A 16,059-nucleotide genomic window follows, 5' to 3' on the forward strand; every position below is an offset into this window, starting at 1 on the left:
CATTTGTCCTGGAGATGTGAATTTAGATCTACATGAAAATCTATACATGTTAATGTCTACAACCTCCATTCTCATAGCTGATATTAAACAGTCCCTTTGTTTCCTTTTACCAATTAATGTGATGACAATAGGTTTCCTGATTAAAACTTCCTTGCATTCTTGGTGCCTTACTTTGTTTTCTGTTGCTGTAACAGAACACACGGCACTGAATGATTTATAAGAGAAGGGGTTTCTTTTGGCTCATCACTCTGGAGTCCTGGAATGCCAAGACCATGGTGGCACCTGCTCAGTTTCTGGTGAGGAATTGACCTGCAGCGTGAGTTTTGGTGGGGACACACCATATTCAAACCACTGAGTTTATAATAAGCCTTAACTGACAATGTTGTAGTAGTACTTTATTATGCTTTTGCTTAAATTTATTAGTGTAGAAATTATGTTAAAATAGTATTAAACCTTTTAAAAAAGCATTTAAAATTTTTTTTATGTATTTGAAAGGCAGAGTTCCAGATAGAGGGGGAAAGACAAGGGAGAGAGAGAGAGAGAGAGAGAGAGAGACCTTCCATCCTTTGGCTCACTCCCCAAATGGCTACAATGGCCAGGTTTGGGCCATACTGAAGCCAGGTGCCTGGAACTCTGTCTGGGTCTCCCATGTGGACAGCAGGAACCCTCATAGGCACAGGGGCCCAAGCACTTGGGCCATCCTCCGCTGCTTTCCTGGTGTATTAGCAGGGAGTTGCATCAGAAGTGGAGGCAGGACTCAAACCCAGCACTCTGATGTGGGATACGGGTGTCCCAAGTGGTGCCTTAACCCTTCTGCAATACACCATCCCCACTCTAGTATTTTATTTAGAATGCCATAGCAACACGCACAGTGGATTTTGTTTTCAGGATCATAGTGGCTTTGTGAAATGTACTGGGAGCCAGAATCAATATCTGGCTTGTATTTAGATGTGAGCGGGGGGGATTTATTAGGGGAATTGGCCCATGTGATGATGAAGGATGACAAATCCCACTCCCGGCCATGTACAAGCTGGAGACCCAGGGAAGCCAGTAGCATGGCTCAGTGCAAGTCTGAAGGCCTCAGAATCAGGAAACCCAAGCGCGTGACTTAGTGTGAGGCCAAAGGCCCGGGAACTGGGGGCTGCTGCTGCAGTTCCTGCTGCTTTCTCTGGGGTTCTGATGTTCAAGGGTGGGGAGAGAGCATCTCAGCTTCAGGAAAGAGAGAAAAGAACGAGTCCTTCTCTCCCTTTTTGTTCTATCCGAGCTCTCAGAGGATTTGAAGGTGCCCACCCCTATTAAGGGCAGGTCTTGCCCACTCAGCCCCATGGGATGGACTGGTGCCCGGATCCAGACAGGCCAGTCCTCTAGTAACATCCTCATGGACGTACCCTGAAAGGATGCCAGGCCGCTTCTCTGGGCACCCAAGATGAACTAACTCTCATGGGAGCATATGTCCTGTTCTAGCTGCTGAAGCAAATTTTGAGGGGTTGAAATTGTTGCTGTCTCGCAGCTATGAAAGAAATCATCTGTGAAACCATCTGGGCCTGGCACATTTCTACGTGGTGGCAGTGTGTGTGTGTGTGTACGTGTACCCATGCATGCATGCCCAGGAACACCTGTGGGTGTGTGGGTGTGTGTATGCATGCACGCATGCCCAGGAACACTTGCGTGTGTGTGTGTGTGTGTGTGTACGTATGCACACATGCCCAGGAGCACCTGTGGGTATGTGGGTGTATGTGTGTGTGTGTTTGTGTGTACGCATGCATGCATGCCCAGGAGCACCTGTGTGTGTGTGTGTGTGTGTACGTATGCACACATGCCCAGGAGCACCTGTGGGTATGTGGGTGTATGTGTGTGTGTGTGTTTGTGTACGTGTACCACACACGCATGCCCAGGAGCACTTGTGTGTGTGTGTGTGTGTACATATGCACACATGCCCAGGAGCACCTGTGTGTGTGTGTGTGTGTGTTACTCAATGTGTAAAGACTCATGGCTGATTTTAGGTAGTGCACTGCCAATATTAAACTACCCCTTTAAAGTGTTTCCTGTTTTCCAGCTGCAATTCTACTTGCTGGATTTTTTTAATAGCCCAATTTCACCTTTATGAAAAGAAGTGTGACAGATGTGCCTTTCTGCAAAAAACGTATGATTGAAAATGATTTTGACCCAGTCTGAGAATCTTCCACAAGGATTTTAGAGAAAAGCAATTTATATTCATGGTAGAAACATCTCTTTAGTCTCATTTCTGTCATCTTGAGTTATGTTCTTCAAAAATGCTTACTTGTTCAGTCCTTTGTGAATCATCTTTCTAAATGAGCTGTACTTTCCTTGATTTTTACATAGAATTGGGCTCAGCTGCATACAACAGAAGCCCCACTAAAATCCAGGGACTTGAATATCGCAGAAGTTTAATGCTTTCTCTGATAAAGATGTCCCAAAGTAGCAACCTAGGCCTGATATAGTGGGGGCAGAGTGGGGGGGAGAGGGAGAGAGGGAAAGGGGGAGAGATGGAGAGAGGGAGAGAATGCTTCTATCTGCTAGTTTACTCCCCTAAATGTCTGCAATGACTGGAATTAGGTGGGGCTCAGGTCAGGAAACAAGAATACCCCCGCCTGGTGTTCTGCACAGGTTTCAGGAACCCAGCCTCTCGTGTGCGGTTGCTGCTTCCCAGGGTCTGCAGTGGTAGGAAGGTGGAACTGGGAGTGGGCCAGGTGTGGACCTCAGGCGCTCCTATAACAGACAAGGGCATCCTTACCAGTGTCTCAATTGCTATGCTAAATGCCTGCCCTGGTGTGGTGACTTTGAAGTCCCAGACTCAAAACAGGGGCCTCTTTCCAGCATTCTGCTCCTTCATCCAGCTTGTGGACCTGGCTGTCAGAGTGGTCCAAGTCCTGGCTCTCCTGCTTCTGACCCAGCTTCCCTCTAATGTGCACCCTGGGAGACTGCAGAAGATGGCTCAAGTACTTGGGGACCTGCCACCCACATGGGAGACCCAGATGGAGTTCCAGGCCCCTGGCTTCAGCCTGTTCCAGCCCTGGAGGTTGTTGGCATTTTGGCATTTGGGGAATGAGCCAGTGGATGGAGAAGTTCCCTTTGCCGGCCTTCTTTCCCTCTTTCCCTCCCTCCCTTCCTCCTTCCCCTTTTTCTTTCTTCTTCTTTTTTTAAGATTTATTTTATTTATTTGAAAGGTAGAGATAGAGATAAATAGGTAGAGATCTTCTGTCTGCTGATTCACTTCCCAAATGGCTGCAATGGTCAGGGCTGGGCAGGCTGAAGCCAGGAGCCAGGAACTTCATCAGAGTCTCCCACGTGAGTGCAGGGGCCCAAGGGCTTGGGCCATCCTCCACTGTTTTCTCAGGAGCATTAATAGGGAGCTGGATTGGACATGGAGCAGCTGGGACTCAAACCAGTGCCATATGGGATGCTGGCATTGCAGGCAGAGGCTTTACCCATTATGCCACCATGCTGGGCCCCTCTCTTTCTTTTCTCTATCTCTCTGCCTTTCACATAAAATAAAAATAAATTTTAAAAATTTAAAAAATCTTAAAAAAAGAGGAAGAAAGAAACCTTTGTGTGGATGTGTATCCCCTTGGTTCTTCCCTGGAAAACCCCAAGTGCTATAAACACTGAACACTGTTCTGAGAGCCAGGAGCAGCCTCAGCCACTGCTACTGCTCTCACCCGATTCTGAAGTCCGTTGACGCATCCCTGAGACCCAGCTTCCTTACTCAGCGTGCCCAAGGCGGGCCTCTGAGTCCCACCCCTCGTGACTGTGGTAACTAAGATTGTGTCTATGGTTCAGTTCTCTCTTTGCTTTAGTGGATCATTGTGAAAGTAAGTATTCGTGGGACTGGCGCTGTGATATAGCGGGTAAAGCCACTGCCTGCAGTGCTGGCATCCCATACGGGCACCGGTTTGAGACCTGGCTGCTCCACTTCCAATCCAGCTCTCTGCTATGGCTTGGGAAAGCAGTAGAAGATGGCCCAAGTGCTTGGGCCCCTGTACTCGTGTGGGAGACCTGGAAAAACTTCCTGGCTCCTGGCTTCAGATCAGAACAGCTCTGGCCGTTGCAGCCAATTGGGGAGTGAACCAGCGGATGGAGGACCTCTCTCCCTCTGCCTCTTCTTTCTCTGTGTAACTCTGACTTTCAAATAAATAAATGAATCTTAAAAAAAAAGAAAATAAGTGTTCATAAATAGCTCAGTTCACTTTACTAGTGTTTTAACAATGTCTTTTATATTCTAGCACAAGATAGAATTTTGTGATGAGTGAAATCTGTTGTCTAGTCTTCCATGGAGTTGGACTCATAGAGTAGTACTTATATATGACTCTGTTCTTTTCAAAAAATTATCTTCTGTGAATGGAGATATATATTCTGATTCTTATTTTTCTAACTGTGAATTTTGAAATGCTTTCAAATGTACAGAGAACTTATAAGAATAGTACAAAGATCTCCCATACACACTGCACCTGGATATATCAAGTACATTATTAACATTTTTGCTGCATTTGCTTTTCTCTCTAAACACACACACACACACACACACTTGCACACACATATATACACACTTGGTTATTGTTATTTTGTTGAACTAATTGAGAGTAATTTGCATACATAGCCTCCTCTCTCCTAAATCCTTCAACCTGTATTTTAGGAATTCTCTTATAAGACCACAAGTCAAAGATCAAGAAATTTCAAATTGACAGACCAACTTTTTTTGAAAAAAATAATTCATTTATTTATTCGACAGGCAGAGTGATAGAGAAGGGGGAGAGAGAGAGAGAGAGAGAGAGAGAGAAAGATCTTCCATTTACTGGTTCACTCTTCAAATGGCTGCAAGGGTGGGGCTAGTTCCGATGGAAGCCAGGAGCCTAGAACTCCATCCGGGTCTCCCATATGGATGGCAGGGGCACAGGTCCTTAGTACATCTTCCACTGCCTTCTCAGGTACATTAGCTGTTTTTCCCACGCAAGTGCAGGGGATCAAGGACTTGGCCATCTTCTACTGCTTTTCCAGGCCATAGCAGAGAGCTGGGTCAGAAGTGGAGCAGATGGGACTTGAACCGTCACCCGTATGGGATGCTGGCACTGCAGGCAGCAGCTTTACCTGCTACGCCACAGTGTTGGTCTCCTAATAGACTATTTTTAAAAAAATTTTATTTTTTTATTATTTTTTAAAATTTGAGAGGTAGAGTCACAGACAGTGAGAGAGAGAGACAGAGAGAAAGGTCTTCCTTCCATTGGTTCACTCTCCAAATGGCTGTTACAGCCGGCACTATGCCGATCCGAAGCCAGGAGCCAGGTGCCTCCTCCTGGTCTCCCATGCAGGTGCAGGGGCCCAAGCACTTGGGCCATCCTCCACTGCCCTCCCGGGCCACAGCAGAGAACTGGACTGGAAGAGGAGCAACCAGGACTAAAACCAGCGCCCATATGGGATGCCGGTGCTGCAGGCGGAAGATTAACCAAGTGAGCCACAGTGTTGGCCCTCCTGATAGACTATTATTAGCTAATAGTCTGCATTGAAATTTCACCAATTGTCCAACAATCTTCTTTACAGCATTGCATTTGGTTGTCATGACTTTTTTATCTTTTAAAATTTGAGCCTTTCTTTGTCTTTTGGGACAAAAGACTTTTGAAGAAGAGCATAGGCCAGGGGCTGGCACTACAGCATAGCGGGTAAAGCTGCCACCTGCATTCGTGTGGGTGACCCAGAAGAAGCTCCTGGCTCCTGGCTCCAGCCTGGCCCAGTTCTGGCCATTGCGGCCATCTGGGAAGTGAACCAGCAGATGGAAGACCTTTCTCTCTGTCTCTTCCTCTCTCTCTCTGTGTAACTCTGCCTTTCAAACAAACAAATACAAAAATCTTTTTTTTTTTTAAGAGTATCGGCCAGTTTTTGCAATGTCCTTAAATTGGATTTGTTTGATGTTTTCTCCAGATTGGACTTGGGTTGTTCATTTTAGGCAGGAACAGCACGGGTGTGATGCTGAGTTCCTGTCCCTGTATCATATCAGGAGGTGTGAGACCTGAGCCTGGATCAAGGTGTAACTATTTTAAATTAGGCCTCCATCTTGTAACTTGGGCCTGACCAGGCCCTGAACCCTAAGCCAGAAGCTCCTAAAAGTAAATAAATGAACTCCCCTTGCGATAAACTCTTCTAGCAACAGCCGATTAGCAGAGAACAGAGAAATACCTAGAGTTCCTGGTGTCTTCTCAGGGCAGATAAGGTCATTAATAGCTTCCTGAGACCCTGCAGTTTGGCAAGTTCACCCCAGCAGCTCGGACCCTGTGCTTTGGCCAATCAGTTTAAAAGGCATCAACCCCAAAGCCATCCAACCACCTTTACTAGGTCCGTTCCTGCTACTGGATGCACTAATCAGTTCTAAGAGATGTCCTTTGAATTTCCTGCGGGATGAGATGATTTGCTAAATGGTACCATGATGTATCGAATGTCTCTGAAAACCCTATAAAAACCCTGTTAACTGAAGGGCCGGGGCTCTCGATTCAGACCCACTGTGTCGGTGTTGATTGAGAGTCCAGGCTCGGACCTGCAATAAAACTCTTGTGTGCTTTACAGCGGTATCGGCTCCTTGGTGGTCTTTGGGGACAACTGAATGGGCATAACAGAGGTACATCAGGAGGTTCGGTCTGTTACTGGTGATGCCAATCTTAATTAAAAAAAAATAATAGCATGTGATCTAAATCAATCTGTCTACCTTTGCCCTAGCCAGCATGCTTGGGTCACGATAGCGAAAGTTAGGTGCAGGGTTTTTATATAAACTGCATATAGAGAAGTTCTCTCCTGCTGTTCTTATACTCAAGAGGGGTGTGGTCTCTGAGCTGCCACAGTCATATTGTTCCTGTGAGGGGAGGGCGGGCCCAGGAATGCAGAAGCAGAGCTAAGGGGTGAAGAGAAGTCAGGTCTCTGTGACGTCATTCGACTGTCTCTATCAGCCAGCAAAACCTACCCCTTGGACTTCTCATGCACATGACCAAGTGAGCCCTTTTCACTTAAGCCAAGGCAGAAAAGGTTTTTAGTTTCTGACACAAACCAAAGAATCCTCACTGTACAAGTACTCACCTTACTGAGTTTTTCCTAAGAACAACCCGGATCAAATAACCTGGATACCTGAGTGGCAGGAAACAAAATAAATGACAGCATGGCAGGAGATAACATTTGGTCAAAAACAAGTACTTCAAAGAATAGGTTCTTTTTAACCATAAATGATTCAGATGAAGATTTTGGGGCTGCATTAATACAAGAGTGAGTTTTTCTCAGCAGAATGATTTTCCTAGGGAACAGACTTTCCTCATTATGTAGAAAAAAAAATTCCTAGCATGGTTTGGGTGCTTGATAACCTTCCATAGCATTCCTGGGCCAGTGGTGTTTATCTTCCCACCGACAGCCAAGTCCTTCTGATCTCATGAACGTCTATGAAACCCACCAATTCAACATTTTAGAAAACAGAAATGGACGTCACAGAATTCAACACAAATGTTGAATAAAGCCAGGGCTGAGCCAATACAGCCATCTCTCACGCAATGTTTACGGCCCAATTTTCTGAATTTCAATGGGGAGATTAAAAAAAACTTAGTGCCCTTTTAGTTTTGAGTCAGGACAAAGAATTCTATTATCTCATATTTGATATTATTTTTGTTGTTATTTGGGTCATCTGTTCATTTTACTTGAGAGACACTGGGGTTCAGAAGAATCTATTTGGTTTATTCTGAGCAACTATTTGACCTAGAATCTAGTCCTTAGTGTATGTGTGTGTATGTATATAGTATATATGAATATATATAATATATAAATATATATATTATATATATATATAAAACTTGAGAGAGAGAGAGAGAAATACACAGAGGTGATAACAGACAGAGCAAACTCCTATCATCCACAAATGCCAGTAATGGCAGGGGCGGGGCCAGGCTAAAGCTGGGAGCAGCCAACTCAATACAGATCTCCCGCATGGGTAGCAGGAACCCAACCCTTTGAGTCACCACTGCTGTCTCCCAAGGCCTGCATTAGCAGGGAGCTGGATTCAGGAGCCAGAGCCTGGTATTGAACTCGGGTACTCCAACGTGGGATGTGGATGTCTAACTAGCGTCTTAACCACTGGGCAAAATTTCCACCCTGGCAGATGTGTAGTAAGTTGTGACTGAACAAATAAAGCAAGCCATGGGTCAGTGAATAACTACAGCGCCTGCAGTTGTGCCCCCACTGGTTGCTTATTCCCACCAACCCAGACTGGGTTTCACCCACCATGTGTTTCTACCTGGATGCTCCCTGAGGTTAGCTCCCTGCCTGATACATATTTGGGAACATGTAAAGACATTTTCTCCTTCCAAAGCCACATTGTGCCTCCCCATAGGATGCTGGCAGCCTTCCCTTTCAACTTGAAGCAGAGAAATGAAGTCACATAGACAGACATAAGTTTCTGTTTGCTTGTCACATTACAATTTCTATAATTGTCCAAATAATCTGGAGTCTTGCTAATTCTCTCTATGCCACATCTTTTACATCTGCCACACTTTCCTATCTTTAGTCAGTGGTGTGCTGGAGCCAGCTATCGGAACACAAAGGCGCAGTTGTTAAATTTTTAGAAAGCAGGCAGGTTGGTTTTTGAACCATTGGTAGCTTGAAGTTGGCAATATTTACATGACAGAAATTGGCCGACACTTATCAATCAGCTCTTCCCACCTCTGCCCTGATTGGAGCAGGTTGTTAGACATAGCAGCATCCCATTATGTGCAGCTCTTTCTGCAGTTTAAGCCTTCCTTACCTGGTGCCTAGACTCTTCCAATATCTCACCAACCAGCATCTCTGCCTGCGGATTCTTCTCGTTCCAGTGGATCACTGTTGGAGTACTTCTGACTGCAAGTCACAGAAAACACAACTATGCGTTTTTTTAAGAATTCTTTTTTAAAAAAGATTTATTTATTTGAAAGTCAGAGTTACACAGAGAGAGGAGAGGCAGAGAGAGAGGTCTTCCATCCAATGGTTCACTCCCCAGATGGCCGCCACAGCTGGAGCTGTGCAGATCCTAAGCCAGCAGCCTCTTCCAGGTCTCCCATGTAGGTGCAGGGGCCCAAGGACTTGCGCCATCTTCTACCGCTTTCCCAGGCCACAGCAGAGAGCTGGATCGGAAGTGGAGCAGCCAGGTCTCAAACCGGCACCCATATGGGATGCCAGTGCTTCAGGCCAGGGCGTTAACCCGCTGTGCCGCAGCGCCAGCCCCTACATTTCTTAAATACAAGAAAAATGTATTATTTCACATAAAATGTGATAAAGCACTTTCAGGAAAACTCAATAGCTCAAGGGCTCACCAGGTCCCCAGTCTTTGAGTTTTCATCTTTGCCATCCTCCTTATGTTAGCATTTCCCCTAATGGCTTTGAGATGACTGTTAGGGTTAGCCATCACACCTGCACACACACAGTGCCATTTGTATTCTTTTTTTAAGAGTAAATGCAATCTTCCAAGAAGCCCCTAGCAAGCTTCCTCGTGGTTTTCTTGGCCAGCATTGAAACCCACACCTGTTCTTTCATCAGTCACTGGTAATCGTCATGGAATTGTCGTAATTGGTTCAGACCATTGGTTCTGAAATCTTTATTTAAGGGTTTATTTTTTCAAAGTTTATTTTATTCATTTCAAAGGCAGAGAGCGAGTGAGCCAATGAATCTCCTATCTGCTGGTTTACTCCACAAATGCCTGCAACAGCCAAGGATGGGCCAGGCCGAAGCCAGGAGCCAAGAAACAGAACTGCTTGGGCCATCAGCTGCTGCTTTCCAGGAGCGTTAGCAGGGAGCTGGATTGGAGTTGGGTAGCTGGGACTTGAACCAAGATCCCGACATGGGATGCGGGTGTCCTTGGGTGTCTCAAGTGGTAGCTTAATTTGCTATATTATAATGCTAGCCCATAATATCTTCTTATATATGAAATATTTTATAACATTCCTCTTTCCTGAGATGAAAATCAAAGATAATGTAACCTATTCACATGCATACTTTTGAACCAAATCAATATGAGCCCTAACTGGAATATAAGTGTGAAATAAAGCAAGGCAATTTATGAAAAATTATGCACATATGCATTTTAACGTTGACGGTAAATTGTACTGTGGGTCCCAATTATTTTCTGTTCTCTTTGTAACAGAATAATACATCCCAGCCTGGTGCCTTGTGACTTGCAGTGCCTCACTTAATTGATGGCAGGTTTGCTCTCTGATTTTCTCTGGCCAGTGTAACATGAACAGAAGTGGCACCTGTAAGCCATCACATGACCCTTTTCCTTTTCCCTTTGCCATAACAACAGCATGTCAGCTTTAGCCTAGACCTCACGGTGAAAAAGACACATGGAACAGAAGCAGAGTAACAAGTGATACATGATATGAACAAGAAAGACAGGTTTGTTGTAAGCCATTAAGATTTGGGAGGCTTGGAGCGAGTGCTGTGGTGCAGTAGGTTAATCCTCTACCTGCGGCTCCAGCATCCCATATAGGCATCAGTTCAAGTCCTAGCTGCTCTTCTTCTGATCTAGCTCTCTGCTATAGCCTGGGGAAGCCATAGAAGATGGCCCAAGCACTTGGGCCCCTGTACCCATGTGGAAGACCCAGAAGAAAGTCCTGGCTCCTGGCTTCGGATCAGCCCAGCTCTGGCCTTTGTGGCCATTTGGGTGTGAACCAGTGGATGGAAGACCTCTCTCTCTCTCTAACAGTCTGTAACTCTACCTCTCAAATAAATAAATAAAATCTTAAAAAAAATGTTGGGGGCTTAAAGTTGTCTATTACTGAGGCATAACCTATCCGAAGCTGACTCATGCAACATGGCATGGTGACATTCTGACTTATAAAGAAGCAGTGTGCACTTTATGCTTATTTTCACCTATATGAGTATATGGCATTACTATGACTCAGCAGTTTTGAACACTGACACAATTGTATTATATGAAACAATTCATAAATCAAGAGGGCTATTGGTATCAGTGCCATGACTGTCTGCCATGGTGATCAACTCTTAGTGAAGCTCTGAGTTTAAAAAAGAGACATCTCTCAATTTACACAGTAGTTTGCATTCCTGGGAAATGAAGTGTATAATAAAATTGGGTGAAATTAGTAGTTGGTAGACTCGTATATAATTATAAAGAGATGTTTCACCTACATGAATAGAAGCTGTAGGTCTCCTAAAATGTTTAAAAAATGTATACATGCTGTCAGAACTTATATAGGTGTATGACTATAAGGAGGAATTAGGGGTGTGTACATTTTGATGAATATTCAGAAACTGAGCTGGGTATTTTTCCATACGTATGTTACGCTGCAGTAAATTTTTAAAAAAGTTATGCTGGGCATTGGACAAATCTTTGATGTGAGAGGCTGCCCTGTGCATGCATGCGGGATGCTGAGTATTTTTGAGTATTTTTGATTTATGAATTGTTTGATATCTAAATAAAACTGATCTTCCCTTGGCCATTCCTCATAGCCAGGGTTGGAGGGGATGAGTGGGTGCTGGTGCTGTTGGTGATGGCATTGTTCTTGGTAGTGGTAATGGTGGTGAGGGGCGATGATGGTGGTAATGGTGATGGTGTGATGGTAACGGTGTTGGTGCTGGTGATGATGGCGGTGGGGATGGTAATGGTGGTGGGGTGGTGGTGCTGGTAGTGATGTCGGTATGATGGTGGGTGATGGTGAGCGGGGAGAATGGCAGTGGTGGTGATTGTACTGGCGGCAGTGATTGTGATAGTGGTGTTGGTGCTGATGGCGGTGATTTGATAGTGATGACGGTTGTGGCGGTGGTGGTGAGGATGTTAGTGATGTTGGTGATGGTGGTGGTTGGGTAGATGACCCTCATGGGCTCTCCTGTACATCTCAGATCACTTTGCCTCAACCCTCTAAATCTGCAGTGGCTCCCAACTGTCTATAGGATAAAACACTCAATTTAACATTCCTAGGCTAACTTTGAGCCTGCTTCTGTTTTCGCTGAACCACTGCCTTTTCCCTTTGCTGAATGTGCTGTGGTATCGCCATGTATGGCTCTTCCCTCTCGTGGGAAATCCCTGCTCCCTTATCACGGCTCTCTGTCTGCACTCAGGTGACTCCTCCTCCGTGATGCAGGCCCAGTCAACCGCTCCTTTGTTTACCTTCCCAAGGTGCTTTCCTTCTATCCCTCTTAAACATTCTCTTTATTCTGCCTTTTGTGTAGTTGGTTGGCAACATGTCTTTTATGGCCTCTAGAGTGATAGGCACTCAATGGATGCTCAAAAAACATGTTGAGCTACACTGAGTGAGAACATAACCTTTGCAATTCAGAAATCAGCCACCTAATAAAATCTTGTAACCGGCTGAGTTGTGTAGTTCCATCAGCAGCCTCCATTGTGAATTAACTGCACTTCCTTCCCCTCATTGTATTAAGATTACATCCTGGACCGGGCTCAGGGGGGGAAATGAAGCTGTCTGGCTCCCGTAAACCATGGTAGTTTCCACAAGTTCAACGGGCTCAGGCCCTGTCGGTGTACAATAGAACCAACAGCTAGACAGAGGAGGAGGAGGCACTTGGTGGCAGCCTGGTCTTAGCACGGCACGTGAGGCCAGCTATTTCAGTTACCATTCCACAGGCATTTCATGAAAGCCTACTAGGGCGCAGGCTACAGTGAGAGTCACCGGTATCCACGAACAGGAATCTCTCCCCATCCAGTCTAACCAGGAAGGGGAGGTATGTGTCCAGGTAGCAGCAAAGAGATCTCTTTGGCACAGGTCTGTCCTACCACTCCTTTATGCAAAAACAAGGACCGACTATCTCAGCCTGGGGGTTCCCCCTCTTTGGTGTGCTGTGGCTGCCTGTCTCCTTAATTTTTAATTCCCCACGTCAAGGGACGGCACCCCTGGGATCGGGCAGAACGTGGGACAAATCCCAAAGCAATATGTCCTCCTCTTCTCCCCCTCCTGAAAACTCCACCCCTAGAATCCCAGGGTCTTCCTTTTGCTCCCAGCACCGCGCAGCCCCAGCTCCCCCAGCACTAGGCCCCTGTGGGCTGGTCCCACCCCTTCCCTCTGGGTCCACGGGGTGTGACCCGCGGGGCTCAGCAGCCAGCCAGCGCCCTGCCTCCACCCTTCCGCATCCCCACCCTTCCTGCCGATCTCAGCACTCCCTCTAATGGCTAACGCTTTTGTGGAACGTTCCCAGCTAGGGTTAAAAGACAAAAAGCGAGGCTGCCCCCGCAGCTCCGGTTCTGAGGTCCCTGTTGCTGTTTCCCTAGCGCCCGCCTTTGTTTCTCTTCTCCAGCCTCCCTCTCTGAGCTTTGGCAGGCAGCCTAGGGGGAGACTTCCCGACCTCGCCCCATTTCCAACATTCCAGATTGGAGTCTTTCCTGCTTTCTCCCCAGACGTCCTATCACTGTTCTGTCCTGGTATGAATCCGAGCCAGGAGGTGGGCAGGGGGAACACACTGGGATTCTAAAGACTCAGCACAAACGTATCTTGTTCATTTGAAAAAAGCATTTTCCAAAGCAGCTTGCGGGAGACAACGTGGGGTGACATTTTACATGGACAGCTTTATGAGCGAGAGCCCAGCAGCCAAGAACCCATGAAACCTGATGGAACGGCAGGTAAAGCCAAAATTAAAAAATCGGCCCCCGGGGGCCAGCCAGCCAGCCAGCCTTCTCCGCGACCCCCTCCTCCGCTCTGCGGCGGAAGGGGGCTCTGCGGCAGCGGCACCGCCCACGCATACTCAACGAAGAGACTCAGACACGCCAGCCATGCCACGAGGTGTGTTTTATTTTCATTAATCATACAAATAATTTTCTATAATATCCCAGGGCAAACCGGATAAATTTGGCAGTCCGATTGGGGGAGGGTCCCCTCGGAGACCCACAGGCCGGTGGCGGCGGCGCGGAGTGCCCGGGGTTCACAGTGCAGCTTGTGGCTCGCGTCCATCTTGCAGGTGGGTCATCTTCCACATCACGACTTGGGGTCTCCAAGATGACGGGGGTGGGGACTCCTCCAAGCTCTTAGGAAATTTCACTCCGTTTCTCCTGCTCAATGGCTGTGGAGAGCGGGAAGCGGGAGGGTGAGGCCACCTTGCAACCCCACCCCCCACGGAGGCGCTCATAGACCTGCCGTGGGCGAGGCACCCACGAGATCCGGGGATTGAGCAAGAGGCTCGGGGCTGGGGAGCACCCGGGCGTTTTGTGTCCCTGGAAGGGTGGCTGGGGCCGCCCAGACCGGGGTCCCTGGCCATTTTGTGTCCCTGGGGCAAGAGGCTGGGCTGGCACAGGCAGGGCGGGGTGGGTGGGGGTGGGGGTGGGCGGGGGAGCCCGCGGTTCCGGGGCGCACTCACTCTCTTTGGTCGGCAGGGTGTTCTTCTCCTGCGTCTCCGTCTTCTTCAGCTTGGCCTTATCGAAGCTGGCGATCTCCCCCATGTCCGGCTTGTCTGCCATTTTCTTAAACCCTAGTGTGCAAACCAAGACGGTTGGCGTGGGGCTGGGGGCCAGAAACCCCCTCTGAGCTGCCCGCCCGCCGACGCCTTCTCGACGTGGCACTCCCGCCAGGGCGTTCCCGGCAGCCGCCCCAGGCAAAGGATCCGGGCAGGTCCCGCACCCCGCTCCAAAGCCCCAGGGCGTGGTCGGCCAGCCTTGTGTCCGGTCGGCGAAGCGCACCCCGTTGCGGCCTCAGCGAGCCCGCCCGCTGCACTAGCTCCGACCCCACCCTGCCGGCCCCCGCCCCAGCGCCGCGCTCACCGCGGCGTCTCGCTCCGGTTCCCGGTTGCTGGAGATCCCACTCGCGTCGCTGCAGCAAGAGACAAAAGAGCGGCGCCCGCCCCTCGCCTTATATACGCCTTGCCCCGGCCCGCCCCTCGCCCGCCGCAGCGGGGGCGGCGCTGGCAGCGGAGGGCGGGGGCCGCGCGGGCGCCTGCTCCGCCGGCCGCGCCCTGCGCCCCCAGCGCGCAGTGTGCAGCGGTGGCGCCGCCTGGGTGGGCGCCGGGCCCGTGGGGGCTTTTCTGGGGGCTGCGTTCGCCAGTGTGCGGGAGTCTTCAGCTCAACCCCCGCAGACAGCGCTTAGGGGCTGGAGGGGGAGGGGTGTTGGTTTTGGCGTGTGCTTGGTGTGTCGTGTGGGTGTGCGGGCGTGCACGCGCGCTCTGCAGCACTCCCAGTTCATAGGACACACCCCACCAGTGTGTCGCCGCCACAAGCTTGCCTTGGCCCCCTCCGCCCTCCAAATCTCTTTCCCTGCCCCCTTTTCCTCTTTTTTTTTGGGGGGGAAAGCTGTGTCCTTTCGTGGTCTCACGCTGCCGGAATCCAAGCCGAGGGTCCCAGGGGTGTGAGTGGGGGAGAGTGATGGACAGGTTCCCTGGGCTCTTTGCCCATTGGGGACCCAGCGGCCCTCTCTTCCTGGGCCGCCTACCCAGGGCTGGGCGGCTCCTGCGGCGGCGCGGCGCGGCGGCTGCTGCGGAAATGAAACCTCCAGCTTTGTCTGGCGGGCGGGGGCGGAGCGGGAGTTCGGGGTGAGCTCGAAGTGTTTGTTCCCTCGCTGGGTTCCTGGGAACAGTGTATCCAGGCTGCAGGCTTCCTCCTTCTAGTTAACCTTGGAAATGGCAGGCACCCGCGTGCCTACAAACGCCCTTGTGCAATGCAGTTACTCAGATCTTTTCTTAGAAAAGATGTATTTTCAGCCGGTGCAACAGCTTTTGGTAGTTAATTTCTGGGGGTGAAGCAGGTCGTTCTTTCATTCGTCCTTAACCTTTCCTCTTTTTCCAGCATCAAGGGGGTATCCGCAAGCTCTGTGAAAGTGGGATTTGGAAGAGACAGCCTGAATTCTGCCCAGTCCCTTCCTGCTTTTATCTGGTCCCCCCCCCCCCTTCGTGTGCTTAAGAATGTGATGTGTGAAACTCCTGGGAGGCCCTGCACCTGTTTCTTCATCTGTAAATCGGGTTTAGCATAAGCTTAAATGACAATAAGAACAGGCATCAACAGGGTACTTAATATGGCAGTTCCGTTAGAGGGCCACCCTATCATTTTATTAGCGTGAGTCACCATGCCAGAACATGCCATGTAACAAACCACCCCCA

The 16,059-nt window shown here is 48.7% G+C and overlaps 1 protein-coding gene and 1 long non-coding RNA gene across 4 annotated transcripts in view; one reads left to right on the plus strand and one right to left on the minus strand.

Moving 5' to 3' along the window:
- Positions 1–6,566, plus strand: part of LOC149128035 (uncharacterized) — a 47,586-nt gene extending 41,020 nt beyond the window's left edge. For all 3 annotated transcript variants that reach the window (XR_016229257.1, XR_016229258.1, XR_016229259.1), the window contains one exon: positions 195–6,566. This is a non-coding gene — a long non-coding RNA (uncharacterized LOC149128035). The remainder of the gene's footprint in view (positions 1–194) is intronic.
- A 7,181-nt stretch (positions 6,567–13,747) lies between these two features.
- TMSB10 (thymosin beta 10) lies at positions 13,748–14,794 on the minus strand. Its single transcript, XM_017340446.4, has 3 exons — positions 14,732–14,794; positions 14,332–14,442; positions 13,748–14,037 (listed from the first exon to the last, which is right to left on the minus strand). Exons 2-3 carry the CDS (start codon positions 14,429–14,431, stop codon positions 14,003–14,005), a joined length of 135 nt encoding a protein of 44 aa, XP_017195935.1. The 5' UTR covers positions 14,432–14,442; positions 14,732–14,794; the 3' UTR covers positions 13,748–14,002.
- Positions 14,795–16,059: the final 1,265 nt, after the last annotated feature.

The sequence above is a fragment of the Oryctolagus cuniculus genome, chromosome 2 (genome assembly GCF_051225735.1).
Source record: "Oryctolagus cuniculus isolate XC-2025 breed Fujian yellow rabbit chromosome 2, ASM5122573v1, whole genome shotgun sequence".
Taxonomy (NCBI): Eukaryota; Metazoa; Chordata; class Mammalia; order Lagomorpha; family Leporidae; genus Oryctolagus; species Oryctolagus cuniculus.